At 41.5% G+C, this 19,457-nt stretch overlaps 1 protein-coding gene across 1 annotated transcript; it reads left to right on the top strand.

The window, feature by feature from the left end:
• Positions 1-6,387: 6,387 nt before the first annotated feature.
• Positions 6,388-17,115, top strand: gjc2 (gap junction protein gamma 2). Its single transcript, XM_080213403.1, has 2 exons — positions 6,388-6,477; positions 13,371-17,115. Exon 2 carries the CDS (start codon positions 13,391-13,393, stop codon positions 14,624-14,626), a length of 1,236 nt encoding a protein of 411 aa, XP_080069529.1. The 5' UTR covers positions 6,388-6,477; positions 13,371-13,390; the 3' UTR covers positions 14,627-17,115.
• The last annotated feature ends 2,342 nt before the right edge of the window (positions 17,116-19,457 follow it).

Raw genomic sequence — 19,457 nt, 5'->3', positions numbered from 1 at the left:
GAGTTCTAGTCTCTTCCACTAGTGGAATTCGTCAGCAAACCACTTCAGGAAACCCTCATAGCTCCTTTTATTGCAAGTAAGCTCTGCACCGCAGGAGGCAATTCTAGCCTGTCCTCCTCCTCTAGAAGTGGCTGAGGAAAAATGGGAGGAGAATAAACAGCTTCTATCCCTCCAGTACTTCATACCCATTCACCTGAGCATTATATCATCTGGGAGAGTTTCACCTGGGGAGGGAGGGGGCATTATTTGAGTGAGAGTAAGAGTGCATTGCATGTGGTGATACTCAGAGCAGTAGTGGGAAAGAGGAGCTGAGGAATGAACCTTGTTGCTGACAAGAGACTTTATCCCTCAGCTAAAGTGCATTAGAACTCAAATCTTAAAGTTCCTGCTCTACTAGGAAAGATGTTTTCAGAGTATCATAAAGTGGTCATAAATACACCAGCATGATACCCAACTGTATAAAGAAGGCAAGTCACTTGGGGAATTTCACTGCCTGTCATCTTGCAGCACCTCAGTACCCTCTGCAGCTATAGTAACTCTAGGTCACCACCATAAGGGCCTACATGATTGAGACCCTGAAAGTAGACTGCACTTTTCCATGGAATGCTCAGATTGTTGCCATTAGATCCTTGGTGACAAATGGGAGAACACTGAGTTTTCCAGCCTGTTAACAAGGCTTAGATTCAGACAAGTATCTCAGGAGGTTTTACTGATCTTAGTAGCTCTCGTTTTTCATAGACTAAGAGCTATGAAGAGACAATGTGGCATGCTAGAGGCTAAGGGCTCATCCCTTCTGGGCAGTCCCTCAAATGCCTGAACATATGTCCCAAGGGTGGAGGTGGCAGCACATAACGTGGCAAAAGATCAATCTTGAACATGTTGAATGGCAGAACAGATTTGAGAGGCTTTATGGTCTATTCCTGCTCATAGAGTCACAACAGTTATAGCACTGAAGGAGAGCACTTGGCTTATTGTCTCTGCACTTGCTGTTTAGAGGAGTAGGTTATTTAATGCCACTTCTGGTCAGTGCAACTTGTAGGCTTCTTGATTTGATTTGATTTATTATTGTCACATGTAGTGGGATACAGTGAAAAGTACTGTTTCTTGTGTGCTACACAGACAAAACATACCGTTCATAGAGTACATAGGGGAGAAGGAAAAGAGAGGGTGCAGAATGTAGTGTTGCAGTTACCAATAGGGTAAAGAGAGAGATCAGCTTAATATGTGATAGGACCATTCAAAAGTCTGATGGCAGCAGGTAAGAAGCAATTCTTCAGTCGGTTGGTACATGTTTTCAGACTTTTGTATCTTTTTCCCGACGGAAGAAGGTGGAAGAGAGAATGTCCGGGATGCGTGAGGTCCTTGATTTTACTGTCTGCTTTTTTGAGGCAACGGGAAGTGTGGACAGAGTGAATGGATGGGAGGCTGGTTTGCGTGATGGATTGGGTTATATTCACGACCCTTTGTAGCTTCTTGCAGTCTTGGGCAGAGCAGGAGCCAAATCAAGCAACCAGGCAGGATGCTTTCTCTGGTGTAAAAATTGGCAAGAGCCATTGTGGACATGTCAAATTCCCTTACCCCTTAGCCCAGAACATTCTTCCTTTTCAGATAATAATCCACTTCCCTCTTGAATGCGACGTTGAATGTGCCTCCACCATACACACAGCCTCCTACTTCTTGTGTTTTTTGGAGATGAAGTTTTCAGCAGGCTGACCTACAGATTTAACCTTCAGAGAGTCCCAACAGGCTCAGACCAAAACTTAGCAGTCAGCTGTCTTGCATCATCTTGCAACCCAGAAGAAGCATTAAATTAAGATGGACAGTTTGTACTTCAGTCATTAGCATCAGGAGGAAACATGTTGTCGAGGAGAATACTGAAATACAGGCTGTTAGACTAGATGGGATTGCGGTTCATAAGGAGAGGCGTTAGCAATTCTGGAAAGTATGAAAATAGACAAGTCCCCAGGACTGGATGGGATTTATCCTAGGATTCTCTGGGAGGCTAGAGAGGAGATTGCAGAGCCTTTGGCTTTGATCTTTAGGACGTCATTGTTGACAGAAATAATGCCAGAAGACTGGAGGATAGCAAATGTTGTCCCCTTGTTCAAGAAGGTGAGTAGAGACAACCCTGGTAATTATAAACCAGTGAGTCTTACTTCTGTTCTGGGCAAAGTTTCGGAAAGGATTATAAGAGATAGGATTTATAATTATCTAGAAAGGAATAATTTGATTAGGGATAGTCAACACGGTTTTGTGAAAGGTAAGTCGCGCCTCACAAACCTTATTGAGTTCTTTGAGAAGGTCACCAAAGAGGTGGATGAGGGTAGAGCAGTTGATGTGTATATGGATTTCAGCAAAGCGTTAGATAAGGTTCCCCACGGTAAGCTATTGCAGAAGATATAGAGGCATGGAATTGAGGGTGGTTTTAGCGGTTTGGATCAGAAATTGGCTAGCTGTAAGAAGACAGAGGGTGGTGGTTGATGGGAAATATTCAACCTGGAGTTCAGTTACTAGTGCTGTACCGCAGGGATCTGTTTTGGGGCCACTGCTGTTTGTCATTTTTATAAATGACCTGGATGAGGGCGTAGAAGGATAGGTTAGTAAATTTGTGGATGACACTAAAGTCAATGGAGTTGTGGATAGTGCAGAACGATGTTGCAGGTTACAGAGGGACATAGATATGCTGCGGAGCTGGACTGAGAGGTGGCAAGTGCAGTTTAATGTGGAAGAGTGTGAAGTGATTCACTTTGGAAGGAGTAACACGAATACAGAGTACTGGGCTATGGTAAGATGGTAGTGTGGATGAGCAGAGGGATCTCAGTGTCCATATGCATAGATCCCTGAAAGTTGGCACCCAGGTTGATAGGGTTGTTAAGAAGGCGTACAGTGTGTTAGCTTTTATTGGTAGATTGAGTTTCAGAGCCATGAGGTCATGTTGCAGCTGTACAAAACTCTGGCGTGGCCGCACTTGCAGTATTGCGTGCAGTTCTGGTCACCGCATTAGAGGAAGGATGTGGATGCATTGGAAAGAGCTCGGAGGAGATTTACCAGGATGTTGCCTGGTATGGTGGGAAGGTCTTATGAGGAAAGGCTGAGGGACTTGAGGCTGTTTTTGTTAGAGAGAAGAAGGTTAAGTGGTGACTTAATAGAAGCATATAAGATGATCAGAGGATTAGATAGGGTGGACAGTGACAGCCTTTTTCCTCGAATGGAGATGGCTAGCACGAGGGGACATAGCTTTAAATTGAGGGGTGATAGATGTAGGACAGAGGTCAGAGGTAGGTTCTTTACTCAGAGAGTAGTAAGGGCATGGAATGCCCTGCCTGCAACAGTAGTGGATTCGCCAATATCAAGGGCATTTAAATGGTCATTAGATAATCATATGGATGATATTGGAATAGTGTAGGTTAGATGGGCTTTAAATTGGTTTCACTGGTCAGGACAACATCATGGCTGAAGGCCCTTACTGCGCTGTAATGTTCTATGTTAGTAAAATGAATTTATTAAGCTATAATCTGATCACAGGGCATTGCTTATTGGCAAAATCTAACAGGTAATTTCAATGTGAGTTAACAGGTGGAATTGTCCCAAAAAATGGCAATGTGTCAGGTTCTGACTGAAGCTAGAGAAACAGGCAGTTTTTCTCTCCAGACCTTCTGACATTTATTGAAATAAAGTAGGGGGTGCATTTAGCACTCTCATTCCTGAGGAACAGGGTCTAAATGCTAGCAAGGGTAGCTCCACAGAGATCCCGATCTCAGATTGAATTTAAAGATCCTCTCCTCCATCATTGCCAGCTTCAGAGCATCAGAGCACCCCTCCCTCCTGCAATGCAGTCATCCCACCCCCCACCCCTTCAATAATTGCCACCACCCCACATAATGGGAAGCCAACAGTGGGGTTCCCTAGAGCCCCCCGTTTGGCACTGCTAGGAGGCAGTGCCCAGCCATTTCCCTCACCAGGAGCTACATCATCGGAGCCCACAGCGTGGCCACCACGACTGGTTTCCATTTTCGGAAATCTATAGTGATTCCAGGGGAACACATGGGGAAGGTGGAAGCAACACTGTAAAGCTATTTCTGAATCTTTAAATTAATGGAAATCCAGTTTGTACGTTCACTGGACATAAATCAGATTACAATCTCAATGGTGGGGGGTGCAGAGAGGATCTCATTCAGAGATTGCCCCAGCACAAGTCCCCTTATGGCATTCTTGTGAGAGTTAGTGGCCATAACAGGATTTGCACCCCGGGTGAATTGGGTCAGAAAATTGCCCTCAACATATAGAAAACAATGGCTGCAATTTTCCAGCTATGTCCCACCTGGTGCAGATTGAGTCAGGGCAGACAAAGGGACAAGCATGCAAAAAATATATGGAATTCAAATGCAGCCTCTTCTGTGAAGATACCAGCATGTTTCTTGCAACTGGAAAACAGTTTTTCATCACATCTTTCACTTGCTGTTCCTTGAGCTGATTCCACCTCCCTTTCCCTCCCACACAAATGCTCTGGGGCATCTTTATCCTATGGAAACTTCATGATAAGGCATCTCTGCAGTGCAGGTTCAAGAAGCAAACAAGCATGATCCCACAGTCACAATCCAGGCTGCATGCAGGCAGAAATCCTCAACATTGGAATTATGGTCTTTGACTACCCTGGAGATTGAATGAACTTTATTGTGCTAGTACTCAGTTAATGTCCTGGGAAAGATCTCTTTGCTTAACTCTCCAATGGCCCTCCATAGTTCCTTCCTCAAGATGGCATTCACCCATCATCTGTGTGGGATTAGAAAACAAATGGCTACATGTTAATTGACTGAAAACAGCACCACATTCAACACCAGTTCAATCCTGTCCTCACCCAATGTGGAGAATTAGGAGTGAGACCTCTTGCCAGTTTTGCCATTCCCTACCCCACAATCATTGGCTGGTATTTTATGACCTCGCTCAGGCGAGGCTCATAAATTCTCATCCAAGGCCAACGGAGAATCCCGTTCTGCGAGCCTCTCCCACCCTGGTAAAATTCTGGCCATCATGTCTAATTGCAGGGCCTCAACTGCTGCCCTTCCTCGGTTTCTGTAACGTGACATAGCTTAAAGTTTACTTATTAGTGTCACAAGTAGGGTTACATTAACACTGCGATGAAATTACTGTGAAAATCGCCTCGTCGCCACACTCTGGTGCCTGTTCAGGTACATTGAGGGAGAATTTAGCATGGCAATGCACCCAACCAGCACGTCTTTCAGGCTGGAAGGAAACCGGAATACCTGACGGAAACCCATGCACTCATGGGGAGAACATGCAGATACTGTGACCAAGCCGGGAATCGAACCTGGGTCCCTGGTGCTGTGAGGCACAGTGCTTACTACTCTGTCACTGTGCCGCTTAGATCATTAATGCTACATGTATTAATACTACAGTTTAATACTACATCAGATAGCTTTTCGCTACATGATCAACAGCAATGTCCCTACACAATCTTGTATTCAAAAGGAAATGAGCACATGAATAAGCGAAACTTTGCCAGAAGTTTCATAAAAGTACATAGTTTCTGATTAAATGAGGCACTAAAATAATTCAATAATTTAAATAATTGAAATAGAGTTAATTAGTGTGCTTAAAATAGTGAAGAATGTTTATACTTAATGTATTTGGAACAATAGGTGCCCCTTTCACTAGAATGGCAGTGCTTCTTTAATAAAATTGCATTTTATTCTTCAGTAGTTGAACTTGCCCCAGTAATTTTGTACTGAATGATGACCATGAGACAATAAAGGCAAGAATTCCTAGCACACAAATGGAGGACAATAATGAATTTTATAGTTGTTCAAGAAGTTGTGACAGTTGTTGAGCAGTTGCACTGAAGAATGTGAGCTGCAGACTTGTCCTTGAATCAGGCCGCCTATTCCGCAATTAAAACCTGCTGTGCATCCAACCTTCCGTGTCTGCTTTTGTTTAATTATTTGTGCTAGGGAGTACAGCCCAAGTTCAACATTATTAAAACTTTTTTCCCAGGAATTTGCACTTTGAGTAGGTTGCTCAGTCCGGCTGATGGGCAGAGAAAAGAAACATGTGCTGTTTCTCCTTGTTTTAAACAAGAAAGAAAATTGAAGAGGTAGAACGTGCAGGCTTACAGGCTCATTTGGAGAGCCATTGCAGACACGATTGGCTTAATGGCCTCCTCCTGTGCTGTTATGATTCTGAGTAGGTGAAGCTGAGATACAGTGATCTTTTAAACCGCAGTTGGTTAAAGAAGAGGTTAATGCAGATGCCACTGCACAAGCGAGTGAGTTAAAGTGATCGCTGTCTAGACATGATGAAGCATAAAGGTGGAGCCTATTGAAGTTGCTTAAAGCCTGTAACTGTGGGCTGAAGCAGTGTCTATTTTCTTAGACACAGCCGCTTTGAGAGTTAAAACTCCTTTCTTAAAATCAACTTTAACAAGTAACTTCTCTTAAAAAAGGGAGGAAATATGTTTACGTAAGTACTCATTTGTATTTTCTTAGATTCACTTTATAATGTATTATAATACTAGTTACTTTTTTTTGTGAAGTGAACCATATAAAATGAATGGCCAGTTGATTAAGAGTTTCAGTTTGTGAGTAGAAGCAGTTGCTGTGTGATTGAGTTCCTTATTTCGAGAGTTTGAATACTATCTGTGAACAAATGTTGTGGATTCCAGCCCCACTCTGGGTTTGAGAACATAACCTACTTCAGTGCATAGCTAAAAAGTATTGTCTTTATTGATTGAGGTATTAACCATGGCTCATATAAATGACCCTACACCATTCTCTGAACAGAAGCAGGGAGCTTACTCCTGGTATCCTAGCCAACATCCCTACCTCAACCAATGCCACCAGAGAAACATTGCGTTGCCGTTCATTCTCTTTGCAGCACTTTAATGGATGCAAATTCCCTGCATATGATAAAACACAATAAATCCAACTTCTTTCTTACCTACCAATGTAATATGTCAGAACAGTGGGATATTTTAAATCTGTAACTTGGTGTCACCCCAGCACTCAGCGCTATAAGATATCTTCAGCAAACTGTTGCAAATATTCCAAGAGATCACATATGGAACAAACGGAACATCATCACAACTGCGTTTCAGTTTCATTTGGGTCTTTTTATTTCTCTTGTTCAAAAAGTCTACTGTAACCCATAATACACTGAGTTACAGTCTTTGTAAGAGGACGCTTATGTTGCATTTTAGTGCCATTGCAAAGTGTGTTGCAGCAAAGTAAAAGCAACAGTACATCTCCACAGTCAGGATCTGACTATCTCCAGAGACAAATGGTACAAAACTCAGAAAGAGGTAATTTCACATTTAATATTCAACCAATAGGCACATAACTCTGTAGAAGCAACACTTGGAACTCTCCTCGACAGTCAAATTTGAATTGTATTTCAACAGGAGCCAGGCAGTAGGTACTAGCTGGCTGAAATAGTTACCAGTGTCATTCATTGTTTGAAAGTTGGTGTGAGAATAAAACTTGCACTGTAAATCAGTACCTTATTTTTCTTGTAAAATATCTCCAAGTCAGTGGCTTTTTTGTGGTCTTATTATCGGGAGGATATTTGGCTGGGACACTGGGCGATTTCCTTGCTCCCCTTTGAATAATTTCACAGGATCATTTATTTCCACCTAAATTAGCAAAAGGGGCCTCTGACAATGCAGCACATCTTTAATACTGCACTGAAATGTCTTCTTTCTTTCAAAGGTAACAGCTTTATTAAGTGAGCAAGTTGATATTTCTATGCCATAGTGCACAGTAGTAACATAGAAATGACCTGATTTATTAAATATATCCTAATTAAGCTTTCATGCTATTTATTTTTGCCACTTTGTTAATTCACTAGATGGCAAATGAAATACCATTGTAATAAATTATTATATATCGACATGATACCTCGAAGAATCAGGTGAGATCAGATATGTTTATGGTGTCATTGACAAACTTTTCAGCTGGAGAATCACTGATCTTCACTTTCTCAACTCACATTTTGTTCAAAAGTGCAAAATTACTTTTTGTAAATTTATATTAATATTATAAATAGACCAGCAGCTTTGTGCTATAACAAGATTCCCTAAGGCAGCTAACAGAATGGTTCACAATCTAGGAATTGTGATAGTCACTCTAACAGGTAGTTTCATACCCCAAAATATCTATGGATGAGGTCACATTATGTAGTGTGGGCCCATCTCTTAGGGAGGGTTGCTATATCCCTGGAGAATGTCAAATGACGGAACCAGTTTGTTCAGACCATTATTACACTCACAAATACACTTAATCAAACTGTAAACTGTACAGCCACACACAGTGTTACATGGTGCAGGGCTCTCTGCTGGAGAGCCGTGAAGGCAGGAGACCATTGACGTCTGAATGAATTTTAATGTCTATTCAGAAGTCTCACAAAGAGAATCATATTTCCAATGCCATATTTGGTAATTAGCAAGTTTAATAGCCGAGCTCTGCAGTTCAGTGGAATATCACTCAAGATGCAATACATCTTGTCACATCCATCACAAACAGCATATTGTTTAATCCTGCTAAAAAGTACTTGCTTACAAAAATGTGCATTTTATCAGAAATTAATCAATGCCTGGCAAATTTATTTTCCTGCTTAGCAAAAATATTTTTGGCAGAATTTTACGGGCCCTTTGAGGATGGAAAGACATTGGCAGGCATGCCCAATGTATTCCTGCCACCATGCAATTTTTCCAGACAGCAGATGAGCACAACTGAGTCCTCAGCCCAGCCATCTTCAGCTGCTTCATCAATGATTTTCTCTCCATTATAAGGTCAGAAATGTGGATTTTTACTGATGATTGCGCAATGTTCGGCACCATTTGTGACGCCTCAGATATTGGAGCAGTCCATGTTCAAATGCAGCAAGACCTGAACAATATTCAGGCTTGGGCAGACAAATGGCAAGTAATATGCATACGACACAAGTGCCAGGCGATGACCATCTCCAACAAAATAGATTCCAGTCATCTCCCCATGACATTCATGGCATTACTATTGCTGAGAATCCCACTATCAACATCCTGTGGGTTACCATTGACTAGGAACTGAACTGGACCAGCTATTGTGGCTGAAGAGTAAGTCAGAGGCTGGAAATTCTATAGCAAGTAACTCACCTCCTGATTCCCAACACCTGTTCATCATCGACAAGGCAGAAGTCAGGAGTATGATGGAATAACATCATCTTGCCTGGCTGAGTGCAGCTGCAACACTCAAAAGGTTTGATACCATCCAGGAAAAAGCATTCCGCTTGATTGGCACACCATCCAGCACCATAAACACTCAATTTTTCCATCACCATGACACAGTGCAGCAACGTGTATTATTATCTACAGGATGGACTGCAGTAACTCTTGATCCAGGTGCAGCCCAGTAATGTGCCCACCATTAACGATGGCACTGCTGAGTTGCTGGCAGGTCTTGGGAATCAGGCCATTGTCCTTAACAGAGATGGCAGTGCCAGCGGTTGCCACTTAATTGACTGCCACTGGTTAAATGTGGCACTGGGTCTCACTGTCCACTGGCGAGGTCGACCTCCTGCTTTCAGTTCCAAGGTAGGACTTGGCTGCCTCTGCAAACTTCAGCGGTTCAACACAATAATATCATTGTTATCGCCTGCTGTTATGGGGCTGTTCTTCCTCCCTAAATATAATTTTTCTACATTAAAGAAAGTGTAGGCCAGGCTCCTTTAGCTTGCTGAATAAGTGGTGGCGAACGATTAAACACGGAAGGTCCCAGAGTGTACATGGGGTCTGGATTGAAGACTGCCCAGTTGGCATGATGCCACCAGGCTAGAGAGAATCAATTAGCTCGAGTTTTAACTTGTATTTTTTTAAATTTATTAGTGTCAACATTAACACTGCAGTGAAAATCCCCTAGTCACCACACTCCAGCACCTGTTCGGGTATATTGCGGGAGAATTTAGCATGGCGATGCACCTAACCAGTATGTCTTTTGGACTGTGGGAGGAAACCAGAACACCCAGAGGAAACCCACGCAGACACAGAGAGAATGTGCAAACTCTGCACAGACAGTGACCCAAGCCAGGAAATGTACCGGGTCCCTAGCGCTGTGAACCAGCAGTGCTAGCTGCTGTGCCACTATTTGGAACTTCCTAAAATGTGTGTTAAGTGAAGATATGATTTCTTTTGGCTGTATTGGTCCCTGAAATCATAAAATTCTTTCAACATTTACTGGAGAGACTCACACATGAAGAACAGCAAGTTGACCGAGGTACATTAGAGCCATCATTGCTTTGAGAACTGTCGCCCACTGCGTTGAGAAGGAACACCAAGAAGTAAGCATAGAAAATGGCTAAATATCCATTCTAAGTGTCATAGAAACCCTACAGGACAGAAAGAGGCCATTCAGACCATTAAGTCTGCACTGACCACAATCCCACCCAGGCCCTATCCCCATTATCCCTATGTATTTACCCACTAACCTCTCTAACCTGCACATCTCAGCACAATTTTAGAATGGCCAATCAATCTAACCCGCACATCTTTGGACTGTGGGAGGAAACCGGAGCACCTGGAGGAAACCCGCGCAGACACAAGGAGAATGTGTAAACTCCACACAGACAGTAACCCAAGCCGAGAATCAAACCCAGGTCCCTGGATCTGTGAAGCAGCAGTGCTAACCACTGTGCTACTGTGTCACCCTGCAAGGGAATAGCTTTTTAATTTAAACAGTCACACTTTTAACAAGGGCCAGGATTTTCCAGGCCTGTTTGACCCAGGCAGAAATCCCATTATGGTCAGAAACTCCTGCTGGCAATGCCCTCATGCCCTAAATAATAATCTGCCCAAATGGCACAATGCCTCACCTTATGGGGATGTCTGCTATCCACCATCACTACCACCCACTGGTGTGATATTATGCTGATAGGAATTAGTACTGCACTCCACAGTGTCCAGTGTAGTCCTCAGGCAGCCAGGGACATGGCAGGGCACACTGGCAGTGCAAACATGTCTTAAAAATGGTGCCCTGATCTCTGTGGAGCTGGCCTTGCCTGTGTCTTTAGGCCCTACCCCTTCAGAATGATGGTGTAAAACACACCCTCTGCTTTAAAGTGTCAGAAGATCTGGAGTGAAAACTTGGCTGTGTTTCTTGGGAGAACCTGACACTCTGCCATTTTTTGACAAAGTTCCACCCAAGTTTTATATATAAAATATCAGATATGTTGGCTGGGCTGTGTGTTCTGTGAATAACCTTTCCTTCCAAACGTTGACAACAATTTACTGTAATGTTCCATAAAATTCACGTTGAAGATCAAAATCATTTTAACAACTGTATTTTGTAAAACACAGTTCTATTGAAATTATTGCTTATTTAATAATGGGGAGGAACTGTTTTTTTTCACCCTCTCTCCAATTTTCTTCCTTTTTTGAAGGCGCTGACCCTTACAGGTCAATTCCACAGATGTTGGATATCCTCCAGGTTCTTGCCCGAGTGCCTTTTCCTTGTGTATAATCCAAAGCAATGAGAGTTGACAGCTCTTTGAGCATCATAGCTGAGCCATTTCTTGTCTTTACGTGGCATCAAAGCAACAGGAATCAGAGTGAAAGGGGCAGGATTCACATCTAATGTTTCCCCTCTCCAGATTTATGTGTCAGTTTGTACATGAACCAAAGCTTGACACTATGCTATTGTGCTGTTTCAAAAGAGTAGACCATGACAAAAAATGCATCTGTATCAACAAAAGCACTTCAAGTAAGACAATTCTTTGGAAAATAAAACCTCCAAATTATCAGGTTTTTTTTTGCTTTGTACAAGTTCCTCTCCATACAAAAAGCATGACTCGGTGAGGCTGAGGGCCTAACATGGAGGAATTTTTTGATGCTGTTTCATTATCTGTGTAGCGATTATTGAGATGGGTCGGAGTACAAAATGTTACAACTTAGGGAGACTTTGATCGAAGGAGAAGATTGCTCATGAGAATTTCCTTGCATGTCCCCCCAATCGGTCAGTGTAACTTTTTGCAGAATTGGAGAAACCTCAGATATTATGTAAACAGGATTATTTTGCTAGATTTCTTCAAATCAGAAAGATATTCCTAGCCCACACATTGTCAGTCAGCTGAATTGCAACAGTGACAGTTGGGTTAAAATGGCGGGTTTAAATAAAATGAGAGTGGTTCGGGGAGGGAATCCTAATGCATGAGACCAAAGCGCATGTTAGTGCAGGAATGCCTGCTCGCATTCCTGAGCTACATTCACAACAAAAAAGCTTTAAATACATCTTTTCTTCCCTGCTAAGGGCCAGCATTTCTGAAGAAAATTTGGGGATAAACACCAATTTATACAACGAGCTCAGAGTATTACAAAGATTGAGAAAGATGAGGGAGGCTACTCATCCAGCATTCTACAGCTCTTCCGCGAGAATTACTGTGAACAGGCTGTAGAACCCATGTAGAGCCATCTGAATCAGAAAGTTTTACCCATTGAAGCCCCAATTAAGACCTTCAGTTTATAATCTGGATTTACATTTCCATTCAGTTCTGAGGGAGTGCTGCATTGCCTTTCAGACATGACATTAAACCCAAGTTACTATTTCTGAGTTTAGACGGATCTAAAAGTAACCATGGTACCATTTGAAAAAGAGCACAGAATTCTCCTAGAGTCCTAAATAATATTGTTCCCTTAATCAGTTCCACACAACTATTCATATATCTCATTTTGATAGGCTTTTTTTAACTTAATAGTCACTTTAAAGTAATTAATTGATTGTGAAGTACTCCTAATGCTGTGAAAGATGCTATATTCTTTTTGTATAATATTTAGATTAAGGGGATTTGGAGAGGCGGTGGCCCGGTGGTATCATCCAGAAACTCAGCTAATGCTCTGGGGACCTAGGTTCAAATCCCATCACGACAGATGGTGGAATTTCAATTAAAAAAAAGTCTGGAATTAAGAATCTTCTGATGACCATGAAACCATTATCAATTATTGGAAAAACCCATCTTGTTCACTAATACCCTTTAGGGAAGGAAATCTGCCATCCTTACTTGGTCTGGCCTACGTGTGACTCCAGACTCAGAAATGTGGTTGACTCTTAACTGCCCTCTAAAATGGCCTAACCAAGGGCAACTAGGGATGGGCAATAAATGCTGGCCAGCCAGCGACATGATGTGGAGATGCCGGCGTTAGACTGGGGTAGACACAGTTGGAAGTCTCTCAACACCAGGTTAAACTTGTTGGACTTTAACCTGGTGTTGTGAGACTTCTTACTGAGCCAGTGACACCCAGAATTTGTAAATTGAATCGTCTCCTGTTTTCAATATAAAAAAGCATGCACTTGTCAACAGATTAAGTTTGTTTCTTTTTTGTTCTATTTCAGATATTAGATGAGGAACTCTTATGACAAATATGAGCTGGGCCTTCTTAACTCGTCTTCTTGAAGAAATCCACAATCATTCCACCTTTGTTGGCAAGGTATGGCTGACGGTGCTGATTATATTCCGCATCGTGCTGACTGCGGTTGGAGGAGAGTCCATATATTCTGATGAGCAGAGCAAATTTGTCTGTAACACCAAACAGCCTGGGTGCGAGAATGTCTGCTATGATGCATTTGCACCTCTTTCCCACGTAAGGTTCTGGGTCTTTCAGATCATCATGATATCAACCCCATCTGTGATGTACCTCGGCTATGCTATCCATAAAATTGCCAGATCCACTGAAGAAGAAAAGAGGAACAAGTTCTGCAAGAAGAAGAAACTGCCAACTGTGCGATGGCAAGTCCACCGTAATTCAGAACAGACAGAGGATGAAGATGAGGAAGAGCCAATGATCTGCGATGAAGCAGAAAGTGAAAAAAAAGAAGGCAATAATCAAAAACATGATGGCAGACGACGCATCTTGCAAGAAGGTCTGATGAAAATGTATGTTTTCCAGCTGATATTCAGAGCACTGTTTGAGGTTGCTTTCCTTCTGGGACAATATTTTCTGTACGGATTTGAAGTTGACCCCTCATATGTCTGTACTAGAAACCCCTGTCCTCACACTGTGGACTGCTTTGTCTCGAGACCTACAGAGAAGACAGTCTTCCTCATTGTAATGTATGTAGTCAGCTGCCTTTGCCTGATTCTTAATATATGTGAGATGTTCCATCTCGGCTTTGGAACCATCAGAGATATCATCCGTAGCAAACGGCGTAACCAGAACAACATGCGACCTTTCCCTTATCAGTATCCTCGGAACATTCCGACATCACCACCAGGGTACAATCTGGTGGTCAAATCAGACAAGTCCACCAAGGTTCCAAATGGCCTTGTGGCTCATGAGCAAAACTTAGCAAATGTGGCCCAAGAGCAACAGTCCACAAGTCCAGATGACAACATTCCACCTGACTTGGCTAGGCTCCACAAGCACCTGAAAGATGCTCAGGAGCAGTTAGACATTGCCTTTCAGAGTTATAACAGCCAAGAGAATGCACAGAAGTCCAGGACCAGCAGCCCAACATCAGGAGGTACTGTAGCAGAGCAAAACCGTGTCAACACTGCTCATGAGAAACAGGGTGCTAAACCCAAACCTGGTTCAGAGAAAGGCAGCTCCAGTAGCAAATCTGGAGATGGAAAAACATCTGTTTGGATTTAACTTGTTTTTCTATTCAATTAAGTTTACAATGGTCCTTTTTTTAAAAAAACAAAAGGCAGTAGCCGCTTTCTGCACATTTTACTACAATCTGCTTTCTCTCTTAGATAACCAACTTGATAACAATTTGGCTCTTTGGGTCTTAGGAGTAGGCAGGCTCCCAGCATGAAATCTTGTTCGATGATGGTGCAAATCGGAGAATTTGATACTGGATGCCAGATTTGTAGTGTTCCTAATTTCCTAGCCATCGGAATCAATGACTGGAAAGCTGAGAGGCTCATAAATCAAACACTCCAATCCTCTGATCTGTAATCCTATTGAAGCCAGTGGCTCATTGTGCTGTCCCTCTCAGCTGTTCATCAACCCCTAGAGGTGGGATTTTCAACCCCCTCCCCCATGTTGTGTTTTGTGGCAGTAGCAGCGGAATCTTTTGGTCCCCTTAGTGGGACCAAAGATCCTGTCAATGGGAATGGCTGGAAAACTCCACCCTAGGAGTCCACTTGTACTCAGCATCAAAATATCATAAACATCTGGAATTGTATGTACTGAGGATACATGTTTTTGTAGTGACAGAGATTACATTGTCTTCATTTGAAAATTCAAATAGTTGTCGGGCCGCAATTCTTCTTCTTTACCTGATTACTTATGTGCCTATTTCACAGGAAACAAGCCATTAACTCCATTACAGCTCCAAATGAGTAAGCTGCCGTAGTCATTCAACATTCTTCTCTGTAATTTCTTTTAGTAACCATTTCACCTTCTGCTCATGGGTTAGTTCAAAATGTCAGGGCTTTAGCTTCCAAACTTCCAAAAGGGAAATCTAAACACTGATCTGCTATACAAAAGATGTGCTTCCTGTCCACCCGCATTGTTCTATTCTTGCTATAGAAAAATTTCCTCATCTTATACTCAGCTGCCCTCTTTCAAATCCAGAATCTAAGACATTTTCAGCTTGTATGGATCTGCACTCAATTTCTGTGGGCTTTGTACGCCAGTCAAAATTATCTCACTTTAATGTGAGTGTTTTATAGATCTAAGGGTTTCTTTTTTAGTCAAAAAACTAATTTTACAAAAAGCTATAAATTCCTGTCTTAAGAGAGACAGGTGATCTATGGAAGAAGGGAAATTTATTTGTGTTACAGACATTTGCAGCATGGATCTTCTCATCTTTTTATGATTAAGGAGAACAATGTGTGGAAAATTACATCAAAAGGTGTTGGCAGTGTATGGGAGAGGAGGGTAGAGGCAGACTCGTTAAAATTACAAGGGAAGTTGCCATTGCCTTAAAATGCTATTACAGGATTCTGGTTCTGTAGCATGCTTTTACACAAAATGTGCATTGACCCTAATTCCAGTGCATCTGACAATGACTGATTCGTACGCTGCATTTGAAAATTAAAGCATATGCTATACTGCACTTCAGCCTCAAGTGACAGTGCAAACTATGCACAGACCAAAGTGTCATTGCTTCCTTGTTCCAGCCATCCATGAAACAGGGTGAAACAAATTGGAATCATTTAAAAATTAACCTGGAAGATTTGAAATTCCGTCTCACAAAAATCCTGAATTAGAAACAGAAAATGTTTGAAATGCACAGTAGGTCGATCGTAACATTTTACGATACAGAAGAATGCACTTATGCTAGCCCTACTTAGTTCCAGTCCCAGCACCAGATGTTCAAAGTGTGATCCTTCAATGGAATTCACAGTGATATTGTGAAAGCAAATTAGAAACGACATTGTAAACAGAGGCAAAACGATTTATGGCAGGAAGACTCTTGTTAGGTTCAAACATCTAGTAAATTGCCATGGGTTTGGGTAGATGACTAGAATAGTCAGCTTTTGGAAGTTACTAGGGGAATTATTCAGGATAAATCATATCTCTACCACGCAACTGAATACTATGAGATCTCTAGGATATAAAGCAAGGTCTTGTGTGCCCATTCCAGTTCATGCAAATTTTGTTTTTAAGGTCCTAGTTTATTTCACATGTCATCTTCAATGACATGTACCACAAAATTAGGCTCTGCTGAAGTCATTAGTCATTCTGTCATCAGGACTTTTAAGCTGGACAGATTTCAAATTGAAGCTTTATTCTGATGGGACTGAGGGTTAGAATCCATCATCAGTGTGAGTGATGCTCAGTTGTATAACATCCACATGATCACATTTACTAGCAATGAATCATACGGGACACATGTTTTTACTGTAAACAGCAATGCATTTGTTTACCTGATTATGCTTTTTCCTTCCTTGGCCTCCTTGGATCATTGAGGCTGGGAGGACAGATGGACCTATCTCACTTGCTCCGAAGCATCCTCACACATTCCGTTGACGCAATTAGTATATTCACAGAATCATGTGGGGATCACTTTATTTTGAGGGAAGCGCCTGACTTCCTTAATTTTGATGTGGAGATGTCGGCGTTGGACTGGGCTGGGCACAGAAAGAAGTCCCACAACACCAGGTTAAAGTCCAGCAGGATTATTTGCAATCACAAGCTTTCGGAGTACTGCTCGTTCATCAGGTGAGTGGAGAGGTAGGTTTGCAAATACAGCATATATAAGCAGACACAATTGCAAGATAATGGTTGGAATGTGAGTCTTTACAGGTAATGAAGTCTTTACAGATACAGACAGTGCAAGTGGAGAGAGGGATAATCACAGATTAAAGAGGTATGAATTGTCTCAAGCCAGGACAGCCAGTTCACACTTCTTTAACTTCCACTCGCACTGTCTGTATCTGTAAAGACTTGATTATCTGTAAAGCCTCTCATTCCAACCATTATCTTGCAATTGTGTCTTTGCCTGTATATGCTGTGTTTGTGAACCTACCTACACTCACCTGATTGAAAGAGCAGCATTCTGAGAGCTTGTGATTTCAAATAAACCGATTGGACTTTAACCTAGCGTTGTGAGTCTTCTTACTGTTCCTTCATTTTGTTGAAACAGTTAGTTTTCCCTTAATGTATACCCACATAATATGACTGGGATCAGAAACTCAGCAGCTGGCGGTTTTGTATCTGCAGCCACTAATGTCAGTTATGTCACTGGGCAACTGAATGTTTAGCTTGCTAAAACAAAAATCAAATATTGACAATTTTAAGTCTTCCAATTTATAAATTATGTCGATGTATGTAGATCGCTTTTGCAATCCTATTTGCCACTCAACCCAAGTGTGTTCTTGGTTTATCACAGCGTACAATACAATGTTGTTATCGCTTTTCAATCCCAATCCAAAAATCTTTATTTCAATTATTGATTATTAAATAGATTGTTCCTTGACAACCTCTCCACCACTGATATCACAACATGATTATTCCAATCAGATAACTGGGCGTAGTTAACAAGCGGATTGACCTGCTGTGCTTTTGAATTTTTTATTTCTGATTAACGGCATTGTTTATTTTTTAATCAATGCCAATATTTATTGATTGAAAGATAAATGTAGCCCTTTGAGATAATGGGACAGTGGATGGCCTGACTGGCAAGACATGTTCAGAACAAACTAGTTTATGGTGCCTGAGCAATGGTCATCACATCACCTTAAGACATAGGAGTGGAAGTAGACCATGTGGACCATCACAAATGTGCATCAGTAAATAAATCGGCCAGTTAATATTATCATGCGCTGTGAACTTTATTTTCCAAAACAATGAAAATCAGGATTAATCTCTTTGCTATTTCGGCACTTGTAGTATGGAGATAGTGTCACTGTTTGTTTTTAACACATTCTTTTACTAAGTGCCTTAGCGGATGAAAATAGAGTTTAAGTTCCTTTATTTATAATGAAAAATTACAGTACAGAACACTAACTGCGTTCTTAGATCTAGAGTAATTACATTTATATTATGAAAAGAATTGTTTATATGTCAGATGAGATTTTTAAAAGGAATCTTAACTCAATGGCTTAGTTAACTATTTCCAGCTCAGATTTTATTTTTCTCTGTGTGCTCTCCAATGTTTGACGCAAATGCTGGAAATGTGCTGCAGGTTGATTAGGATCTGAAAACATTAGATGAATATTTCGGGTAAGACTTGCAGTGCATTTACAGCATTTCATGTTTCAGATTTCTGACAGTTTGTAGCTTTTAAAAAATATGTATAAGTGTTAATTTACGATGTGTATTTGTACATATCTCCTCATGTTGAATTGTAGGTTACCAGAAGTACAAGTGAACAACCCACATTATGTGCTAGGGCCAGCCTGGGGTAAGAATCTCAGTGAATACCTGGAGGAGTTATAAACTGAAAAACTATTCTTTGTAATATTAGCATATGGACACTTTGCACATTTGTATGACACTCCTTTGTCTGCTCTTTTTATTTAGTTACTGCCTCTGATTAGACAGTGGAGTGTTACAAAAATGCATTAAACATCCATACACTGACATTGCAAAGAGTAATATCTGGGCTAGAGATGATAGTGAACGAGAGCCCCTGGGATAAATCTCAAGTGAACAAAATTGATAACTAAGTGAACATAGTGTCACAAGCTATAAATTTTGTATTCGATAGCTTCTTGTCCTCTGTTCACAATGACTGACACTTTCTACTCCTACAATCCCTGGACTGCTGGTGAGTTGTGAAACTGGAACATAGTTACTGTGTCCTGGACAATTAAAATTAGGACACCTTGCAGACAGAAGAACCTAGAATAAAATGTTAGTCTATGCTAAGCTAGTTTATCTACTGATGCGGTGACAGGAGTGAAATAATTGGCGTCAACATTCCAAGGCTTGGGAAGGGAAAAAAATCAAGTTGGGGTCTCTTTGAATGATCCCTGTTGCAAAGCATATGTATACATGCATGAGTGAGAACAGGATTGCTCTCCAC

The sequence above is a fragment of the Carcharhinus amblyrhynchos genome, chromosome 2 (genome assembly GCF_965287045.1).
Source record: "Carcharhinus amblyrhynchos chromosome 2, sCarAmb.v2.hapA, whole genome shotgun sequence".
NCBI lineage: Eukaryota > Metazoa > Chordata > Chondrichthyes > Carcharhiniformes > Carcharhinidae > Carcharhinus > Carcharhinus amblyrhynchos.
This window is presented reverse-complemented; position numbering and strand designations above follow the sequence as displayed.

What these genes read in the sequence shown, in the direction of transcription:
- gjc2 (XM_080213403.1), top strand. Translation starts at nt 13,391, where the DNA reads ATGACAAATATGAGCTGGGCCTTCTTAACTCGTCTTCTTGAAGAAATC.